Source organism: Bombus vancouverensis, chromosome 3 (genome assembly GCF_051014615.1).
Source record: "Bombus vancouverensis nearcticus chromosome 3, iyBomVanc1_principal, whole genome shotgun sequence".
Taxonomy (NCBI): Eukaryota; Metazoa; Arthropoda; class Insecta; order Hymenoptera; family Apidae; genus Bombus; species Bombus vancouverensis.
In genome coordinates this window covers 2,415,051-2,438,579 of record NC_134913.1, presented here as the reverse complement: position 1 = coordinate 2,438,579, position 23,529 = coordinate 2,415,051, and the positions used below count along the sequence as shown (strand labels likewise).

At 30.8% G+C, this 23,529-nt stretch overlaps 2 protein-coding genes across 10 annotated transcripts in view; both read left to right on the top strand.

Moving 5' to 3' along the window:
* Phlpp (PH domain leucine-rich repeat protein phosphatase) overlaps positions 1-5,148 on the top strand; it is a 90,977-nt gene extending 85,829 nt beyond the window's left edge. Inside the window, exon 18 of the mRNA XM_033346980.2 lies at positions 1,799-5,148. Coding sequence (XP_033202871.2) covers positions 1,799-2,257 — 459 coding nt within the window. The 3' untranslated portion in view covers positions 2,258-5,148. The remainder of the gene's footprint in view (positions 1-1,798) is intronic.
* Positions 5,149-6,800: 1,652 nt separating this feature from the next.
* On the top strand, positions 6,801-22,946 carry LOC117164087 (glycerophosphocholine phosphodiesterase GPCPD1). 9 transcript variants are annotated; one of them, XM_033346888.2, is made up of 16 exons: positions 13,511-13,757; positions 15,169-15,399; positions 15,485-15,696; positions 15,797-15,966; positions 16,048-16,238; positions 16,313-16,447; positions 16,536-16,646; positions 18,250-18,403; positions 18,476-18,623; positions 18,716-18,941; positions 19,549-19,629; positions 20,243-20,398; positions 20,469-20,896; positions 20,972-21,119; positions 21,194-21,269; positions 21,372-22,946. In XM_033346888.2, the coding sequence occupies exons 2-16, from the start codon at positions 15,253-15,255 to the stop codon at positions 21,500-21,502; spliced, it is 2,514 nt and encodes an 837-aa protein (XP_033202779.1). In that variant the 5' UTR covers positions 13,511-13,757; positions 15,169-15,252; the 3' UTR covers positions 21,503-22,946. The 9 variants fall into 9 exon arrangements, with proteins under 9 accessions (XP_033202781.1, XP_033202779.1, XP_033202783.1 ...); XM_033346892.2 differs by having other exon boundaries at positions 21,341-21,538; XM_033346890.2 differs by lacking the exon at positions 13,511-13,757 and adding an exon at positions 6,801-7,062 and having other exon boundaries at positions 15,275-15,399; positions 21,194-22,946.
* Positions 22,947-23,529: the final 583 nt, after the last annotated feature.

Genomic DNA, 23,529 nt, shown 5'->3' with positions numbered 1-23,529 from the left:
TAACTGATGGTACAAGCGGAAAGGGGGTGATTCTACGCGAAAAAAAAGTCGAAAATATAGAATAAAAATTTTTCGTTTGAGGCTTTGTTTTCGAGAAAATCGGCTTTGAATTTTCGCTCGGTACGCGTGCACTTTATCACGTCTCGTTATAACGGATCTCACTGTAGATCGTTGTCTCGATGAAAAAATGAAAAAAAAAATTTTTTTAAAGGATTTTTATCCTATATTTTTGACTTCTTTTTTCGCGTAGAATCACCTCCTTTTCGCTTGTACCACCAGTTACCAACCACCTTGTATATATGTCGGAGATAAAAGGACGCCGGAGCCTTCCCTTTGGAACTTCGGGAAAATCCGTAAAATTGTAATTACAGTCTATAGCCGTAATTAAACAATTGCCGTCATTCTATCCAATTGTATTTATTTGAGATTTATGACAATGAGCTTGGCAATGATCAATGAGCCATATAACCAAAATAGAGGCAATGCAATCTAAAATACTCAGAACAATAGCAAACGCGCCATGGTACGTTAGAAACGAGGACATTCGGAAAGACCTGGAAATACCAACGGTCAAGGAGGAGATTAACAGAAATGCAAGAAGATACAGAGAAAGAATAGCAACGCACCCGAACCGGCTGGCAGCGGAAACGGTCGGCGCAATAAACATAAAAAGAACACCCAACAGATCTCACAAAGGACATAACCTAACATACAAACACTCACCACACTAAAGAAATAATTCAATCAAATTCGAAGATGGTATCCCACTGGGGGTAGCCATCCACATGTTATATTATTATACCACTAAGCTATAATATTTTACCAAATGTCCTACTGGACAAATTGTAAAATGTAAATAAATAAATAAATAAAAATTAAAAAAAAATGAGCTTGAGATCAACGCGACAACTAGTCGCCGAACGTAACCGCGGTCAACGGGGTAACAGAATGCGCTTTCTTCCAAAGCCCAAGTCGTACTTGACTTGCTTGGCTACGGTGAAAGTATTACTAAACTAACTCTTTGTTAAAACGTGGAATATTCACCGAGCGTAAAGACGCTAAGTAACTCGCTAATATGACCTCGCGAGAGAATGACTTTCCGTCGCGATGATGCTACAGAGGAAAACTATGATGGAGTGTGTCTAAGGACACGAGATCATCGGATTCGTCGAGGATAGCCTTCGTTCAGAAAGTGAGGGAAATTGACGTTGCTGTTAATTAGTCAATTTCCATGTTGGTGGCTAGAAAAGGATGCTAGCCGCCCTTGAGGGAAAGTTGCTAGCGGAAACGTTGTTCGTGAGAAAAATAGATTTCTCCGATCTTCCCATAGTTGGGACAAAGACTGCTTGTCCGTTTGAAGAACCTTTTTAACAAAACCCTAAGATTTCTGGCGGGTCCTCAGACTAACTGAATTTGTGCTGTGCAGGTGCATCGACATCTGGTAATCATTTTGCCTGAAGGAACCGTTGGAATGTTTACTGTCGAGTACCTCTACGGGTATTTCTTTTAATGAGGGCTATATTATTACTCCATACTTTTGTTAGACTGAGCGTTCGTCCCGTTGACCGCGGCTACGTTCGGCGACTACATTGGGCCTTGAGCCCAAGCTCATTGTCACAAATCTCAAATAAATACAATTGGGTAGAATGACGGCAATTGTTTAATTACTATATTAAATATATAGACTATAGACTTTAGTTACAATTTTACGGATTTCCCCAAAGTTCCAAAGGGAAGGCTCTGGTGTCCTCTTATCTCCGACATATATATATAATAAAATATTACATAAAACTTGAAGGTATCCACCTGTTTAACGGCTCAAGAGGACACGGTATCCGAGAGATCCGGTGCGCTAAGCGAGGAGCAGTTCCGTTGCTGGGAATATATGTTGGAACAGAATACTCAACTCTTGTTCGACAAGGAATTAGACACCCTATCAAGGACTCCCCTACGACGAGGTCAATCGAGATCCACGCCTCAATTAGCCGGTAATTTGCCTTTTCTATCAAAGAGATTTGGAAGTGCCAGGTCCTTTAATCCTTCCCTACCGAGGCCGCCCGTCGTTCGATTTGGTAGCGGAAGAAGATTACTAAACGGAGGTCCTAACGCGGCTTACTTTGGCAGCCTGCAGAGGTTGATGCCGTATAATCTCGAATACGATTTCGCCGTCATTCAGGAAAGAAACGGATTAGATTCGCTGGAACAGGACGCATCGAGGATGCAACAATATTGGGGAGTGGCTACGACCGAATTGTGATAGCGAGTTGAGCACAATGTTGTTGCAATTGTGAAATTATATCGTGATGTTGAAAGGTATATACGTACACGTGTTATCGTTATTTATGGCGGATATATGGCATTAGAAGATAGACTTATCTCTTAAGCAGAAATACGAAAAATGAAAAGCGACAATGAAATGCGACGAATTGATAATACCAGACGGTGATTTATGCAAGAGCTATTAAGCTTTAGCTGATCGTAACAATGTGGAAACTACTAGACGAAGAGATTTTTCGTTAAAAATTACAGGCTTATTTTATTTTTTCCGTATCTTGTGTACATGAATTTTGGATACAGAACTTATTGGTTCCGTTGTTGTACATTTTAATCTGAATTTATTTCACAAGATAAATTATAACTCAAACTTTTTTATCATGTTTGTTGATATACCGACTCACTGCGTGAGCGATTCAAGCGATCAGTAGAGTTATTTATATTCAAGAATTGAACGAATTATCGCTAAAAATGCATATCGAAACTTCCATTTATACGGTATACGACATGCGATATGTATGACTGTCAAGCAGAAAAATAAAAGGCATTCATATTTGTACAGTCTTGTTGCCAAATATATGTTTATGAATTATAATGTATTTTTCTAAACATTACATAAATATAAAAAACGGTGGTTGCGTGCACATTTGTTTCAACAAACACGTTTGTAACAAACGTGAATGAATATAAAATATGAAATATCACAAATTGTGAAAAATGCATTAAGATAAGCTATCCTAAAGACAAACTGCAAGCTAAGTATTTACATGGGATACATATGTATGTATATAACTCTATCTAAGCAACAAATAGCGCGATCTCACACTGTTTGTACAAAGTATACGGTTACGTATTAGAACGAGTTTGAAAAATCGCTCTTTTGAATATTCCATTTTTCCATTCTCATCCTAGACGGGCGATTCTGTGATTAAACATTACTTATCTCTATAAATCCATATTATATTAAATGTGAGAAATTGTATAACTTGATTTTTTAAGTGCAACTTCGATTTGTGTAAGTTAATCAGATTCCTATAATGATTATGGTCAAGAATATTTTTATACAAATGAAAAATGTAGCGATTACTGTACCTGAGGCTATCAAATAAACGATCAAACGCCAAGAACAACAAATTTGTTATAATATATCAAAATAATCTAATTAACATGAAAATATAATCACAAAATTTAAACTTATATAATCAAGATCCATTGACCCGGAACAAGTACATTGCTTAGTTGGCTTATATATTTTTTCATCAACTTATAATGATAAATTAACAATCTCGGTACCCCCAGACATCATCCCGTTATCTCTGTTTTCTCGTCAGCTAATGTTTTTTAATGGTGGCGTTGATAAGGCATTATCTTATTTGTCGACCAGCATTAAACTCTCTATTTCTCTATCGCAATAAAGTCTCATTACCACATCAGAGAAGTATTACAAGTATAGAAACTTTCTTACCTTGTTCGTCGTCTGGATAAACTTCAGATATTCAAGGTAAATACAGCTGACTTCTATTAAGATAAGCATGAGACTTTGATTAAGTACAAAAACCCGGATAAAGGTTCTTTGAATGTGTAGACAATGAATTAACTTCTACTGTTTTTTATGAATATGCATATTACTATCGAATACCGTTATAACTTAATGTTCAATCACTTTAATTTGTAAAAATTGCGTGTAATACTGCAAACTACAGATAAATCATTAAAACCGCATTTTATTATTCTTGATAATGCACCTCTCCTAATTAAATTTTCACATCTTTAACAATTAATTATTGTTTTTGAAAAATGATTGAAATATGAAACTATACATTTATAGCTAGAAGTGTTTTTTCGACTGTTCGCGGAGAGACGCGACACGTCAACGGGAGTCGTAAATTCCCGTTACGATTAGACAATCGACGCCACGAACTGATCCATCCCCTATTTTGATTAGGATAATCGGGATAGTTTAATGAGTATAATGCTTGACTAACAGTGCTAAGATAGTATATATTTCCAACAACTTTGTAGGAAAGATAGTTAAGCTGGTGAGTAAGATGTAAGTTAAGTGGGTGAATGATTGAAGGGTGAAAACCTGGTAAAAAAATGTTCTGTTCTAAAAATGATGAACCAGTGAATCCGAAGACGATGCTGTTGCAAAGGAAAACTCTTGCTCGGTGGTAATCGCCCCACCACTGGTCGCTTGCGGGTGGAATCCCGGGAAACATGGAAAAACCTTTTGACTCGAAGATGTTTTATGCCACTTAACGACCTTAAGAGTAAATCAAAAAGCCTCGTTTTATGACAGTTCCTTAGGATTATTGGGATCCGCTTAATTCTATGTGCACAGCTCGAACCGAACGTAACAAGAAGAGTTCTTCGAAGAAGGACGTATAATAAAATTTATGGTAATTTAAATCAATCCACTTTCATTCCAAAATCTCAAGGTCAGATATTCATAATTATTCCTCGTTACTTATATAATTTTCATCATAACATTTTATGTTTTAATAAAATTAGCGATTTCTGTACAATTCCTTATTTGTATTTCTGCCACACCTCCGAACTAAATAAAATTGCTCGATATTTTTGAATCGTTAAGTGATTATATTGATAAGAGCTCAATCTCTAGTGTTCCTTTATCTATGATATAAGTTGGTAACATCTATTTTACGATCGCGAGCGGTATTCGTGATAAGATTATTGAAAATGATCTAACAATAAACTAACAAGTTCTAGGAAGTAAATAATCTTCGTATTGTAATATAGCTAATCTTTAATTTAAATTCGATCAAATCTTGTAATATTTGCTTCTGAAAACATTAGATATATATAAATATTTTAATTAAAAAAAAATTAAATTCCCTTAAAAGCTAACAAATAAATCTGAATTAAAAGCTAAAAGATTTTTTTTCTTTGTCTGAAAATAACATTATTTATTACAGTTGTTTATTATGCACTTTACTACGTTCGCTCCAACACGTCACATATTAATGACGTTCCATTCTTTATGGTAAATGGACGTCACACATACGTGACGGTAATAAGTTAATATTCTACAATCACAGTATTTATATGTATATAGCATTACGTATACAAAATATATCATTTCGAATATTAACTTGACCTCTTTTTTCCATTTAGTTTACTCATTTAAAATTATCATATAGATAACATGGACGTTTTCTAAAACAAAAATTCAAATTTTAACAAACAAAATTACCGTCAACACTATATTGCAAAATTTCTAATGACGAAACCAAACACTCACATTTTATGTAAGGAAGTCATGTGTGAAGCAATTCGCATACAAATGACGTCTCTAAATATGACAAACATATTGTTTACAAGTTTGACGAAGTATTTTTTGGATGAGAAACGCCTACAATAATAATGAATAATGTAGCAATAGCATCCATTTACCAATATAATCATGTTATGGTTCACTGCATCATAGATGCAACTAAAATTCCATTAATCGAATGTGTATGAATTCATTAATTAGAAAGTAAGAGGAATGTAAGAAATGATTATTCTTGATAAGTATGTAAGTATATAAAAATCGAAAATTGGCTGTGAAAGATGTACTTTTAATTATATAAACACTTAAACAATCGAGAATCCTGTGATTAGATAGAGAGAAGTATGACTTTATATAGTGTATTATATATCAATTTATTTTTGTAAATTTTTATATATTGTAAATAAAGTTTATATAAAACAGAATACAAAACAACAATAGTCATTTCTTTCTAATTTCCTCATCTCTGAATTAGTTAATCTACGAATTTTGATTGTACAAATTAAATGATTCCCTATATCAGGGTTATAGATTTATAAAATACTTTTTGATCGTTAATTATCAATGGTGAGTATTTTTCCGACAAACACTTTACATAATGTTACGTACAATTACAATTGCGCTTGCATAAATAAAGTTCAATTATTTCAGAAGAAATAGCTATATAATAATTAACATTTCGTTGCTTATTTATCTCATTTTATTCTTAATAAAATATTTCTTTACAAAAAAATGATAATTCTGCAAATATCCCATCCTAAACATTTTTTTAATATGATATATTCTTCTGAAAATGTTCGTTCCTTCCTTCATTAATGTAATACACTAACACTAATGCATTAAAGTTTGCAAATAAAAAATGTATTATGCATTAATAGTTTTCCCTACTTTATACATTAATGTAGAATAAATTACAATTAATTTGAATAAAAATTGCAATTCTTCATACGATAGATAGTTAGAATATAAAATTATACAAAATATAAAATATAGATATATGAAATATTAAAATAAAATATATGAAAGTATAACAAATATAAAATAAAGTCCAAAATATAGTGCGCGTGTTCTACAAAAATCGTGTGACACGTCCATACATCATATATACATATGTATACACGAGTCTGCATACATAGATGTTGACCATATCAGAGAGTCACGTGCGTAGGTATACAAGAGGAAAAGAAAAGTGGGGGTTTGTAGGGTTTGCATAACCTGATTGAAATCCGACTCCAACAGTCAGTAGTATTTCGACGGCGGCAAAGGTTGTCTGTTCTGTTTAGGCAAATCGTGTCTTTCCGTCTTTCTTTGTCTGTTTGCCTTTGTTACTCGCTTATAATTGTGTTCGTAACATTTGTAGGAATTTTATCATCGCGATGTGCGCACACGTTATATATTCGTCTGTGAAACACTGTGTGACTACTTTTTATAGTTAATTCACTTGCTATGATACCCACCAGAAGAAGAGCTTGATACAGTGCACGTGACAAAACTTAGTGAGTAGCAATGATGCATCATTACACTTTATTACCGTTAACAATATCGTCACGGAAATGTTTTCCAGTCATTTGGTTTTTGATACGTGACAGACCGTGTGATTGCGTCAACCTGTCTTCAAGGTGTGTTCCAAAAAGCTAATCCCACCGATTAATCGTCCACATATTCCGTTCGTACATTAAAGTCAAAATTCAAGTTATTTCCTACCGACTGTAAGCGGCAAATTGTTTATCACGTGTTGTAATTGGCGACATTTAGAGTCGCGAAACTCACTCTTAGTTAGACTCCTTGATCGTGAAATAAAAACCTATCCGTAATGTGTACGAACAAATCCATAGTTTATCGAACGTTAACGATAAATTCTCGAATCGATCGCTCGACTGATGTACATATTTCCCTACTGCCTATCAGTTTTCAACCTAACTGATTTGATCTTTATTAGATTGATTCTGTTCGTCACTACGAAACCATACGTGAAACCGTACAATGAAATCACATGAATCCTTTTACAATAAATTGAAAGTTCGCAGTCGATGAGTCAATGTGACAGCTGCGTGTCGATTTATCGTTGTACAAATTTACAATTATATCATATACATACATTGTGTAAACGAGAATAATCTTAATTTACTGTTAGTAAATTCTTCGTCTATGTCATATTTAAAGGGCATATTCGCCGTTTTTACACAGTTTTTGACGGAATTGCCTCGAGATTTCGTTGAAAAATAACAACTAAAAATAATGTTACCAAAGAAATACGGCTAAATGTTTTACATTGCTCAACCTGACATAATGATTCGAAGAATAGAGATACACTAAACAAGCTAAAATCTTCTGGAACTTCGCAAGATTCCACGAATAAAAATGAAATTGTCGATTTTGTGATCCATCGAATAATGCGTAACAATAATAATTTTATAAACAATTCTACTTCTATATCAAACGAATTAAACAATAATTTGGTTAGTTCAGTTAATTAAATGTCGCGACAAATAAGTGATGTAACTATGGATTTTATAATGACGAATGAGAAATAAATCAATTTTTATGGACTTTGAACCTTACAACACATTCTCTTTTTATTTGTAGTTGAATAAGAACTGTTTTGTTAAACAATTTTCCTTACTACTCGAGGTATGATTGCAAGTAATTGTTACAAATAACTTTTTCAGCTTTTATTTTCCGGTTTTAATTGCTAGGAATTGTTCCATAATACGTATGCAAACTAATTGTTGCTAGATAGACTAAATCATTGTCACATATACATATACTATGGTAGATGTACTTTGTTGATATTGGTTTAATAGAAGAGATATTAAAACAGAAATGAGAAAGAACTTCATTATCGTCTATTGTATATTATTAGGACTTCATAACCACGTTAAATGAATCACATTAAATAAAAATAATTTCATACCAATGTACGTCTTTTATGTACATTAATTTTGTATAATTTTTCATAATTTCCCTGCTGACTTTGGAATGACGTACGTCGTGCTAAGAGAATGTGCAATTTCATGACGTGCAAATATTGCACAAGAGCGACTAGCGTTATATGCTATACAGAAAAACTTTCAAATCGAATTAACAATGTCACGCGCGCTTTATCCTCTAACCTTAAAACATGGCGATCCAAGAAAAATCATGGACAGATGGCGTTTTGGTATCCCTAGGAAATGTATATATCTTTTAATACAAAGATGTTTATAATATAATGATAATAGTAATAACACACAATACAAAAGAAATAATACATATAATTTATTCAATTATAAATAGTTAATGAAATATTTTCAAAAAAAAAGAAACTTCAGTTAAGAAAAAATTAATGTTACAAATAATAATAGTGAGTATAGTTTAAAATATACGCTATAATTTATTAATTAATGAACAACTGTTTGGTTAGATGTAACAATGATTGCTTGTAATTTTGATCTTCCACTGAATAATTGATATTGAATGGTTAAGTCGATCACGATAGTTATAAATCATACAATGAAATAGAAGCCTGAGAAAAAAATATTTTGAGTGTTCGTTTGTGAAACATTATTTGTGAAGTGTTATTTGTAGAAAAAGAAATAGTGTTTTTTTATTTAGGCGCTAATTACACGCAACAATAGCAAAGTAATGAAAAAATGGAGGTATAAACGATTACGAGCACAGTGTATTTGTGTCAATGGTAATAGAACAATGGCATCGGAATAATTGCATGTTTAGTTTTGTTTCTTTAAGCGGCCTTTTTTACATCTTTGTTAAGTGTGCACCAGTATATATATATCTATGATTCGAACAGATCGATATGTAACTTAGCATGACTTTCACAACGCTTGATCATTATTCTGTCTAATATGAACTATATGATGAAAATCGCACATAAAAAGCAAATGAAAATAAATTTTCAGATACATAACTAAAATTTTTTGTTTGCTGAAAACAAGCAGTGAAGAGAATCCTTTTAAAGTATACTTTTTGTAGAATCATAAAACGTAAAATATTTAAACAATAATCGCTAAAAACCTTGACGAAAAATCGAACAAAGCTATACAGGGTAATCTTGAAATAACTGATCAAGCACATGCGATCGTTCTATCAACTAAAAAAATATATAGAACTTCTATCCTTAACTACATATATAATTTTCATTATTTTCTTTTTATTTTTAGATTTAGATTTCTTTATATGATATTCTTTTATCTTGAATTATATTTTGAATTCAGTGATCAACAATCAACAGTGTTCAAGAAACATTGAACTGTGTCCAAATAATAGACGGTATACATATCCAGTTTAAATTCTATTTCAGAATACTTATTTTTAAAAAATTGCCGCTTTGCAGCCAAATACGTAGATTTCCATACAGGACACTTGAATTATTAAATATTCGTAATTTCTCTTAAAGCTTCTTCTGCTGAAATACATAAACGTAATAAAATATATCAAAACCGTAATTTACAGGATTCAAGAAAGTTATTTTTGAAACTGAAAATCATTTTAAAGACAGATATTTTTGTCCAATGGAACGACATTGCAAATATTCTAGATTATTTTTGTCGTTCTCGACCTTGTGAGACCTTGAACATTGTTTCTTATGTCGTTGAACTCATGTCAAGAATTATTTGTATATAAATAATAAAAATATATTAATTAATGATGAAAAATATATTAATTATATTAATTAATTAATGATGATAATTCAAACATCTAATTTTGAGAAAACTAAAATCGTAACAAAACAAAGTAGAGAGAAAAATGATATCTAATAAATATTTTTAGCTATGTATTGATACATTTACCTAAATACGTAATAATATCCGACATCGTAATGTTCCTTTATACCGCAAAAAGTAAAGGCATTCTTAGAAACCAGCGGAATAGTGTAATGTTTCACTTCTGTCAAATAAATATAAATTACTGTGAAAGATATGACTTAAATAATTCTTAAAAAATATTCTTTTACTTCGTGGTTGGACGTCTTTTAAGCAAAAATGTTTTCACAAATAGATTTACATTCTGTGAATCCACTTTTTCTTGGAAGTTAAAGTAAGGTAGCATTATTATCATACGTATAGTCGAGAGTTCATACATGATTTATCAGCTGAACAATAAATAAATCTTGAACTTTCATATACGATAAATTAATAAACACATAAAGAACATATTGCTTAAATTAAGTTGTAATTCTTGTATCATAAAAATGAATGGCGTTCCACGATAGTTCTTTTTTAGATTCTGTAAAAATAATCCTTACAGAAAATACAATATTCATAAAATTAAAAAAATGTATGCATTATATGTCAAATTAATTATGAGTAATGTTATAAGAGAAATGTTATATTTAATAGCGTAGAGTACTTTTAATAGGTATAATGCAAATACCTTTGACAAAGGAATGATATTGATTTCTTCATTTATACCAATACATTACTGCGCCACAAGCAATCGAACCTTAAGTTCTGTTGAAAGAATCTTTAAAAAAGAAGTTGCGCAATTATATTTTCTTAAATATTTTTTGTTAAGACAATTTCTTGCAACTCATCAAGTTACGTTGGCCTTAAAAAATACACACCGCACGTGCAAAAGTGTTGGCAAGTAGAAATTCTAAGTATAAATGCTCGTAAGTTGGGATCCAGATTTTCCTGGTTACGTAAAATATAAATTTTAAAAGATACCTGTGATTTTAATGACTCTATATATAATTTTTGATGTAATATATATAACATTTTAATAATATAAACTGAAAAATATAAATATTTCATAAGAGATGTGTAGATATTAACTAGGTGTGTAATTTTGTATATTAAATATGAAAATGATCGATATTATCCATATAGCATAAATCAAATATTGTATTTATCAGATTAATATTATATTAATCAAAAATTCAAGATTTAATAGCTAAACAGATAGAAACGCTATCTACTGCTTGCTTGTTGCAATAGTGATACCAGAGTAAAGTGTACTTTCTCTTAACAATAATTAATTTCAAAGTATTGTAGTAGATAGTTTTACCAGAATTAAGGGTATTATAAATTTTTAATCTTTCTAGAATATAGATTCTATTTATATCTAAACGAAAAAGTTTTAAAACATTCGTTTTAAGAAATGTATACTTCATCCACGAAATTTATTTATAGCTATAATTGTAGGTATTTTATAATTACAAATCAAAGAAAAGAAAAGAAACAATGTTGCGTATATACTTTCTTCGCTTATCAATTGAAGTTCCAAAATAACAGGTATGAAAAGAATGTAATTTTCTGATATATAAGACATATTAGCTATTAGTTATGAAGAAATTTTGCTATTAAAAAGCAAATAGAACAATAAATTTCAATGAGAAATTAATTTCTTTTTTAATCATAATTTCTTATTCTTATTTCACCAAGTCGCAAGTCAAATCACGAATATTTTTCATAATCGTCAGGAACATATTCTAAGTTATTTAGAACCAACAAATTGCAATTCTTAATGATTTGATAACAAATGACTCTATCTTTATACGATTTTTAAGTTTATATATTACTATATGACACCTATACACCCTTCGTTTCAATAGTCAAACTCGAAGCCGAACCAGGTTTGGCATTGCATGACTATTACATATTCTAATATGGTGCAGTGTTACATTTGTTTCTAGGGTGTAATCCAAGATGCATTCCAAGAAACATATGATTTAGCAAAAATACGTTCTATTAACACGTTTTTAAAAACATTAAAACGTATCGTAATATCTTTAATAGACAGATATGTTCATATTACTGCTCTTATATTTATATTGCAATGTAAATTGTCACATTTTTATTATTTTAAATAAAATAATTAGAAAAACTAAATATTGTATAGACAAAAATGGCAATTAAAAATATTTAATTTAAATATTTTAAAAAATCAGAAGAATATTCTAATATTTGAGACACATATTGGAAACCAAATAGAAACGCTAATGATTGTGCTTGATTCATATACATATAGCTACCAGTTGTAATTAATTGGATGTTCTTATTATATACAGTTGCCAAAAGATAAGTAGATATAGTATTGGCACATCATTTTGCATTGAGTAGTTTCCTCTTTTAATGCGTCGCTACTCTTATTCTAGTTCCCCTATGGTCGTTTTTTTTAACGAGTGTTTTCCTGTTGTCACTACTATCCTTCTTCCAATCGAATGTGTTAAAATTTTTGTCATATGTATATTTACTCATGAGAAGACAAAAGGAAATAACAGAATAAAAAGAGATATATACTTATTATTATCCTTACACATATATCGATACCCCCAGCTAAGGTAACGAAATTATGTAGCGCGTTTTATAGGTATTGTCCTCAATAGTATGTATGTCGTTCAAAATTGATGTATGCAAATTATTGCATTTAGCGATGGAAATGTAACGTTCTGATAGAAAGTCTTTGAAAGTTGAACATTGATTTATTGCATACCGTGTATGGCAATAACGGAAGTTCTTAAGTGAATGTGAAAGAGGCGTTGAAAATTTTGCGAGTAATGGAGACGAACTGTTACGACATCGAAACTAAAATGTTATTTTTTTATACAACGATTCGTATCGAAATAGTTTATTAAAAAATCCCTATTTTCGGAATATTGCACAAAAGTATACATAGAAGAACAATAATATAAAAAATTACTTTTACTCGATAAATATATCGTTTATTGTATTCGCCACAGTATGGCGGACAGGAAGTAACTACTCGAAATTTTGTGGAAGATCAGTTAAGTAAGAATATCTGAATATTTGCATCGTATAAAATATTTTTGACTTACTAAGAAGTACAGTTAGTAATATTACTACTAATGCATATGTATTTTTTAATAAAATTGGTATATAATAGATTTCTCAAAGTACAATAAATTTAATCAGTTTGAATTGGAGGTTCTACTGAGCCATCGTTGTCGTCACTTCCATGTTCACGGCGTTGCCAAATCGACCATTACTTCATTCGTGCAAGAAAAACTACTGCGGTGTAAGGTGTAGTGCTGCACTCGTGTAAGTCGTTTCGTGTCAGTTAAGATAGTTGTGCTGTACTGTGAAGAGACGAATTATGACAAATTCGTTAAAAAATATGGAGCGACTGCCTTGGGCATTCGTCAAATAACACGCATTCTTGTACGAGGTGAATACCAGGCTGCCAATCAAACTTTACGAGTAAAACCCACCGAACTTTTTCGATATAATAGGTAAACTAACAATTTTCAGAAATGATACCGTTTAATATTCAAAATCAATTCAAAACAGAGATTGAGTATCTTCACATTTTTCTCACTAACCAAATTGTTTTCTATTTTTTCCTCGTTTCCGACATGTTTGAAAGCTGTTTTCAAACTTTCTTACATCAGTGTATTTCCATATAAGTAGTTTTCCCATTAAAATTGCGAAAATATCTGTATGATCGTGATTTGACAACAACTTAGAAGGTTTGCTTTGTTCATTATACGAAACTCACATATGACATGACACAGAAATTATTTCACATTTGCCAATATTTATATACTATTGACACATGTGCTCTCCAGATTCAATATTGCATTTATTATTGAATAATCTGCAAACTTCATTACTGAAAAAAGAGTGCTGGATGTTTCGCTTTTGTTTCATGTATTGGTGTGTGCTAGTGCAGTTTTTATACTATATTTTATCGCATTGTACCGTACTGTGCTATATTTTACTAGCGCAAAATGTATTCGTGTATTTAGCATGTTGCAATAATCTACTATTGTTATGTATTAATACAAAGGGAATTATCTTGCAAACAATTTCGTAAAATATCAGAAATCTACAACTGCTTTAAAAATATGCAAAATGTAAAATTATTTTTTATGTTTGTTCCCAAACTATATTTTATAAAACTTATTTTATATAAAGTTACGTTATTTATGAAAAAATTTCTACATTAAAAAGGAATTCTAGATATATGATAGTCAAATTATTCTTAATAATTAATCACAAAATGTTATATTATTTTAAATTTATTTCTTTAAGCTCTTCTTTTCTCTGCTTTCACTTTTAAAGGTTGTTCACCATTGAATAACACAGTGTTCTATCTTATATATTATAATTTGTTTTAATATTATCATGTTTAAACCTTCCCAGTAAACATAACATTAATAACATTTTAATAAAATCTATAAATTCTAAATGAATAAATAAAATGATTTAAACATATTAAAAATATGTATATCTGTGAAACAAATAATATACATATGTACATACAATACACACATGAACTATACATATATTAAAGATCTGAAAACTTTGTTTTAAAAAATGTATAAAAATCCAATATTTTTCATATTTGGAATTTAATTTAACAATTGTATACATAATCATTTGAGTGTTCTCTTAAAATTTTGATAATGCTTAATAGATTCCAAAAATTATTTGCATTGATCAAAAAGTGATAAAACTATATTAAGTAATATCCTATGTATTAAATATAAAGAATAATTCTTAATATATTATTGTCGATAATAATATATATTATAGAAGGAATTTACAGAAATCAATTTTCATAAAAATTGTATCTATCTAATAATTATCCCATTTGATTGCTATTCTAAAATCTTCCTTACAATAAGACCCTTATTACAGAAAATTAGCTGATGTGAATTGAACACACCTTGAAACACAGAGAATTGAAAGAGAAAAACAGTGAGAAAAAGAAAACATAGTAATATGCAGCGGATATGGTTTATAGAGAACAAAGAGGGGGTGCAACACAAGCAGCAAGAGGTACCACGCGAGACTAACTTCATCGAGGTGGCGACTGAACATACATCAGACATGAGGGGATCTAAAAGGGACTGGATTTTTAGAGTCCAGGTAATTAGTACTGATATTAGTATTATTACTCATTAAACCAATAATTTTAGAATAACTTCCTTCACTTCTTTTTAATTTTAATCAGGTACATAAATTAGAAAAGAGTGAAGTCTTATATGTAGTGGGTAATTTGCCTGAACTGGGTGCTTGGAATCACAACCAGGCAATCCAGTTGTCACAAGAACATGGCAGTCGGGATTCTCCAACAATTTTTGATAACAACAGTAGTGGAGAGTTTTATAGTGATGATATACGTGACAATGCTGGAGATAACTCATTTGGTGATGTAGATGATGAGTAAGTAAAGATAAACATTTAGATATTCATGATGATTTATACTATTTTACTTTTCGTGTACTTTACTTAAAATATAATAAATGAAATTTATAAATTTTAGAGGTGGACAAATATTTTCGCAAAAGGTTGCACTTCCCATCGATGCTGATGTAGAGTTCCGATATTTTGTTGCAGTCATCTGTCAATCTAATGGTACTAAAAATTCGGCCAAAACTCTTATCATTCGTAGATGGGAAACTCATATGACACCACGCTTTATCAAAAAGAACAGTATGTAATCAAGTATATTTTATATAGATTAATTAATTAAAAAATTATATTTTTATTATAAATTGCAACATTAAGTAAAAGAATTTGTTACAGCATCTAGCAATTTTACTAGTGACACATTGCCAGATCCGGATAAGTTCGGTTATTACAATGGCTACTGTAAAATTGAACGGGGCTGGTTGACCGATGAAACTGTGATACAATTTAAGCTTTTTAATAATCCAATTAAATTATGGAAAAATAGACTACAAAATAGGAAAGTACACATTAAGGTGTGTTTAAAAATTACATATTTGTACATTAATATTTAAAAATTGAGAATTAGAACACATCTTTTTTAATTTAGATGACACCTGTAAATCTAGTTAGGCACAATTCTTTAGAATTGCCACAATTTGGTGGCGATTGTGTAGATGATAGTCTTTCTATGGATACACAAGATGTTGTTGATCAACCTGCCTTTAGTATTACAGAAATTGCGGTATGTATAATTCTACTACGTTTTTTTTATAAAAATCAATGATTATCATATTTATTTTTATAATAATATATTCTTGTTATAATTTTAGGCAATGAATGATGAAGAAGCTCGTTTCAAGATACAGGAGCAATTTGGTCGAGCTTATAATGAAGACGAATTTGTTATCTTCAATGTCGCGGTTCGATATCCTGAAACTATCGTAAGTAATCATATGAAGTGCCTCATCAAGAAATCATAGTAAATACACAACTGAATGAATAACCATTGGTTGGTATTTATTGCTTGCATTACTTATAATTTGTATGACATTGTATTATGTACATAGGGTAGATCTCCAATACTTATTTCAAACCAGCCTATTCGTCGTGGATAGGTCTACAGATGGAGACATCGAAGGCATTGTCTTCAGTAATATATAAGCTAACTGTAAAAACACACAAACGATCAGAGAACAAAATGTCTTCTTTTGATTTGACATCTTAACTTTAATGATAAAAGTACATCCTTATTAAGTGGCAGATAAATAATGAATAAGAAAGATTAATAAAAATTGTAGATGTGGCAGAGCAATAAATTACGAACTAGTGGTAATTCATATAAAAAATTAGACACACTAAAGATACGCATTGACCATACCATGTGAGTTTTCAGTAGACCACGAGTAGGCCGGCCACGTCTTCTCTCGCGACTTGTTCAAATTACTTGGTAAAAGATAATTAAACTTGTTCAGCAGCTATTGCCCTCCTTGGAAACCAGGAGCGATGTCACGCGCACTGGCCTGGAACGAAGACAACCGTCAGCTTTGTACAAAGCAAGACCTCTGGTGCAAATGATGATGCTAACATGCAATCTGATGTATCGATGCTAAAGCATCGTCTACCACTTTACATCTGTGTCACATGACATCACACAGAGATATGATGGTTTTGATTGTCGTTCGCCCTACCGCACCTATCCTTAGGCTAATCTCTCGTAAATCGCAAAATTTTCTAAAGCGCATTGCATTATCATAGTCTAAAATATCGGACTTTGACAATATTTATCATGTAAATTATGCATTCTATTCATTGTATGAAATCGGTTTACGTGAGTTGTAGCCATCCTAAACAACCCCAAGAATTTAGAGATGTCAACGCTGTCACACCTCATATCCATCTGTGTGCGTCGAAAATGGTGAGGCTCCCATCACTCCTATATCCTTTTAGTGTACTACTAATATTTTCTAGCTCTGACCAACTCTACTGTACCGTACGTGACACCGCTGCGCGGCCAATACCAGGCTAAGCTGTCAGAATCTTCTGAATCTGAATTACAAACCTTGCAGACTTGATATCGAAATTTAATAATGAATGATCGGCAGGTGTTGCGGGATACGCGTCATCAGGCAGATTATGTAGGAAATAAATTATCGCCCTTTGTTTTATCATTCACTAGTAATTTGTTGCTTTTGCCTACAAATTATTTGAATCTGCCAAAGACTTAACAGAATTTTGTGGAAAAGCAAAAGATGTACACATGTCTTTAATGATATAATTTAATTCCTACGATTTTTAGTGGTCAAGGATCTTTAATAATTTGCCATAAAATTTTACCACATTTCATTAGAATCTCTAATTTACTTGTTTCTCAAATTAGAGATACATATTCACAAAAAAAGTTTTTTCATATTTCCTTGATCATTGGAGTTAATTAATGTTGAGGCAAGCTCTATAATGGATGAGCAAAAATTATTGATGCAAGCATTTGGTGTTGTTATAAATAATAGTATTTTTCCATGTATATTAAGTAAGTTGTCTTTTCAGGCATACTTAGTGGACTACTACGTGTACAGCTCAAGATGTTTTCCAGGAGAACCACCAAGTCATATCGGTTTCAGCTACATCTTGCCTAGCACGTTACAGTCCAGTGTTGGGCTTCTAACAGTACCAATTACAAGCACAAAACATAGACCAATTGGTATAGTATTGTCTTTTTTATCTTTTAGTATTGAATATTATTGATGATAATGCTATATATATTTTTTTTTAGGGCAACTTACAGTGGAATATGTTGTGATAAAGTCAATTCCAGATTATCCATGGGATATGAATATTTCATATGCAAAACATTGGGAACAACGGTGGTCTGGCTTGGATGTAGGACACAGAGGATTGGGTACATCCTTTCAAACAAAGAAGTACGTTAATATCTTTAAAGTTATTAAAGAGATAACATCTTTTAGAAATTATTTAGATGAGCTGAAACTTATATATTACAATTTATTTGTAGCTGTGCTAATGTACGTGAAAATACAATAGCTTCTTTAAAGACTGCATCATACCATGGAGCTGATATGGTTGAATTTGACGTCCAACTGTCTAAAGACCATATACCGGTTATTTACCACGATTTTTATGTATCTATTTCATTAAAACGCAAGAAACAAATAGAAGCTATGGATATGTTGGAAATACCTGTTAAGGACCTTACATTGGAGCAGTTACATCTGTTGAAGGTAATTTTTATGAATATGTAACTACTTTGATTCTATATATATTTCAACTTGAATAATTTATGCTATTTTCACTGACATCATATATGTAGTTTCACTTTTACAGTTATTTACAGATTTTAATATTTTCAACGTATATTTAATGTATTTTATTTTTTTATTTTATTATAAACCATATACAATTCAATAACATTAAGTACTTTTTAAAAACCTTATTTACACTTAATTTGTTAACAACTAATACACGAATAATATAAACTAAATAATTAACATTGTGTGTCCAAAAAATAAGTAAGAATATTATAGCATTAACTTCATTAACTATTAAGGAATGTTAATAATAAGTCACTATATATTTTTAATTACATAATCAATTAGAAAGTTAATAAGGTGCATTTAATATAATTTCTCATCTACCATTAATCACATAGAATGCGGCTTGTTAAAACTGCTACGCGTATTAATAACTTGCTTTTTATGTCCTTTTTTGTATTAAAGGAGAAATCAGTTACTTCAGGGATTGTATCGTATGTAGATACACAGACATGCAATCATGAATTTATAGGTGTAACATACCTATTCGTACTTTTCTCTTTTTAATATTCAACAGGATTTTTATTACCCGTGGTGGGACTCGTTGGGTAAGGTGCTGTATTTCGTTGATAAAGCTGAGCAGGGGGTTAACCAACTGGTGAGCTTTCATACCGCTTGCGCCGCCTAACTCGTCGCCAAAATATATAACAAATTAGTTATTTTAAAAAACTCGATGCATGCCTGTTTAAAATTTATTCTAAAACCAACTAAAATTAATTTTTAATACCACATCATTGTACCACAATATCGTACATTTTATGCTTGGATTAAAAGCTTAATCTTGATACTGTAAGATATCAAAGTATGTAAATTCGATGGAAAAATATTTTTTACTTATTATGTAATATCACCAAATGATCTTTTTGCAGAAATGCTTTAAAGATCTTAAAGATCATTTTTTAATAATCTTTCACCAGTTTCATTCCCCTCTGACTGTGCGTATTTGCCTCCGCACGGGGGCGCGAACTTGTTCATCGAAAATATGTATAAAAAATCACATTATCACAGCATGTAGATAATATCATGCCTTCCATGATATTATATATTTGATATATTCACATGACTCCAGAGTGTTTGCTTTTATTTGGCTTCAAAAAAGTCTCTTACGTCAAACATTGTACTACTTTCACCAATTTTTTATGATCTAACAGCGTTACGTTGACGAAATGCTTTATTTTATAAATCCTTTACAAAATAAAATTTTCTTACAGGTTTATCATGTGGCTGAAGGTCGTGAAAAGAATCCAAAATTTTTTGATGAAGATTTAGAAGACCATCAGCCTTTTCCAACGCTTCAGACAGTATTACAAGAATTAGAACAACATGTCGGATGTAATATTGAAATTAAATGGACTATGCAATTGAAGGTAAAAGTAATAAATTTATTTTTTTATCTATTTAGTATTTTTATTATTTTATTTTTATTATTTTACACAGGATGGCACGTTCGAGCTTAACCATCCTTTCGATCTCAATCTATATTTGGATATTATATTGAAAGTTGTACTAGAATATGGAGGAGATAGGAAAATCGTTTTCTCATCATTTAATCCAGATATCTGTGCCATGATCCGTCTTAAACAAAATAAGTATCCGGTAGTATTTTTAACACAAGGCATTACCTCAAAATATCCTACTTATCATGATCCAAGATGTCAAACTGTACCAATGGCTGTTAGACATGCATTAGCAGCTGATATCTTAGGAATTAATGTCCATACTGAAGATATTCTTAGGGATCCGTCACAAGTTAAATTTGTAAAGGATGCTGGTTTAATCATCTTTTGCTGGGGAGATGACAATAATGATAAAGATACAATTCGACATTTAAAGAAACTTGGTTTGCATGCAGTAATTTATGACAAGTGAGTAATCTTCAAGCACGTGAATTATTTACTTATAAACAAAGATATGTTATAATTATTTAATATTATCTGTAGAATTGATGAATACAACGCAAAGGAAGTCAAAGAAAGCATATTTTTGGTTGATGCAAGAGAAAATCAAAAGGCACTAATAGCTTTGGCACAATGTAATCAAAGTTGTGCACCGCAACCACAAATTACTAATTCTTTGAATACAGAGAAGGTTAGTAGTAGTACTAATATTTATATTCTTACAAATATAGGAAAAAACGAACAGCACAATTTAATTTATTTTAGGAATACTACATGGAGATCGACAAATCGCGAAATATGATTACAACCACGTCAACTACATCCTCACTCGCATCTTTTGGTAAGAACAATCTTGGTGATAATATATATCCCATGTCAACCATTAAATTACCAAGTACATGTGACCATCAGGAGAGCAATGAGATCAGTGAAATGACAAAAGATTTCAGCGTTTGCGCAAAATCCTTCGGCCACTCGGTAAAAGCTAAAAGTATCTCAGATTTAGTATGTGGCCAAACGACAGCGTTACCAGAAATTTACGGAGAGGATGAGTCTGCGAAAGACTGTCTTTGATGTTTCTCCTTTAGGAAGCCATTCATGTCATGGTTTGGTACAGAAGACACTACCTAAAAAAAGATTTACCACAAAAGGAAGGACGAAGCCGAAGAAAATTTTTTGTAACTTATAATTTACTATAATACTTACACTAAAGGGGTTAAACAGTTCTGGTTTTCCCAATAGTCCTAGATCCGTAAAAGTGGATCACCTTAACGGCCATTACACAGAATATATTCATATAATGCACAAGAAAGACGACCGATTGTATTTTTCACGTCACTTTATCATTCCTGCAATCGATCGACTTAATTGTCCATTTCATATTATGTCTTACTTTATACAATGGCCTTTTTTTTTAATGTTGATAAAGTCCAATGGCTGTAGGAAAAGATATCAACTTTTGTTATTCTGTCTATGGCAGATGAATACAGGAGTTGCAAGTTTTTAGTACAAATATTCTCAATATTTCATTTAGTTCATAGAAAGAAGTCACCCCTCTTATATATATTCCTTCCTTTGTTAATTAAACATTAATAAAAAAGAAATGCAAATTGACAGGAACACTGACAAATGAATGATGTCACGAATGTATACTTTTTTGTAGTAAGTTATCAAAAACATTTTTTAAAAGAACGATGCGATTTGTTTTTAACAGCTTTGAATATAGACAAAAGCTGCCAATAACTAATTTTCATAAATATACATATTTCAGATTCACTTATTTATGTTTCAAAGTATTTTACAATATGAATTAAGAGAAAAACAAAGCAAAAATTCCTTTATTAAATTAAAAAAAAAATAATTGTATGCAAATATAAAATCAGTATAATTGTAGAAAAGAAAAAAAACGCTCTTTTCCATATTAAATAATAATATGGTTATTGTTACAAATATTTATTTGATTTCCTTTGACAAATAAGTACAATTGTAAAATTTAATAAGATCATTCATTCGCTTTATAGATAACATTTCTTTTGTCCAGACTTTTATGCCTGATCAATCTTAATCTTATCCGATAACCTCATCAGTGACAAAATGAGTAGCACGCGAATATCTTTTCAAAGTTTTTGAACAGAGAAGATAATTTATACCGTTATACCGCATTGGTAGTACGCTATACAACTAAAGAGAGTGATTGTATCAATCGTTATGATTCTAACAATATACAGAATATCTGTTGATGGTTTAGAGAAGTATACCACAAATATGTTATGGGATCACGTATGTAAATGCATGTGTACAGTGCGTCAAGGGGGTTGGTTACTGATCTTTTCTATTGTCATAGAGGCTATGCATTATAATAAACCAGTTAATAAACCTACATAAATCGGGATTCGACAAGTTTATAACTGAAATACATTTGTAGAATTTTGCAAATTCTGACACACGTAGGTATTATTGCATTACAATCTTCAAGTGTATAATACTGATAAACATCATATATATTTCAGATTTCTAATCTTGTGTCTGTTTTTGTCTTTCCCCTATTAAACGATAGTTCGAACATATACAACGAGGAATTATAACGATAATATTTAATCGATTTTATAAGTATACAAAAATATTCACGCACATATGAACATTAAAAAAGCTAATAAGAAATAATATTTTTGCATTTGCATTTGAAGCTCCTAACTCGATTACTCAAAGTACCTGATTTGAAAATAAATGTCGAATATGATACGCAGTTAACACGTTATAGGTCGTTTACTTTTTATTTAGCTGAAAATTATATCGAAGGTCGAGATAATTAACTTGACTTCAAATACATTTTGATGTGATAAATAAAAATTAAAACTTCATACAGTTTATTTATTAATGTAGATAAATTACATAATAACTAAATCTTCAAAGTACTTTGTTTATTCTTTATTTATTCTTTGTTTATTCTTTACAGTTTATTCTTAAACAGTTTTTTACATTTGTAATTAACTTATTCAACTTGTAAGAAACAACGGGATGTACGATTCTAATGCCTCGTGTTTATAAATAATATATTAATTATATAATAACATATTTAAAATTATACATGTGAGCAATAC

Coding starts and splice junctions, on each gene's coding strand:
- LOC117164087 (XM_033346882.2), top strand. CDS start 15,253: ATGCAGCGGATATGGTTTATAGAGAACAAAGAGGGGGTGCAACACAAG. Junction 16,448..16,535: donor TTAGTATTACAGAAATTGCG/GTATGTATAATT, acceptor TTATAATTTTAG/GCAATGAATGATGAAGAAGC. Junction 16,647..18,249: donor TTCGATATCCTGAAACTATC/GTAAGTAATCAT, acceptor TTGTCTTTTCAG/GCATACTTAGTGGACTACTA.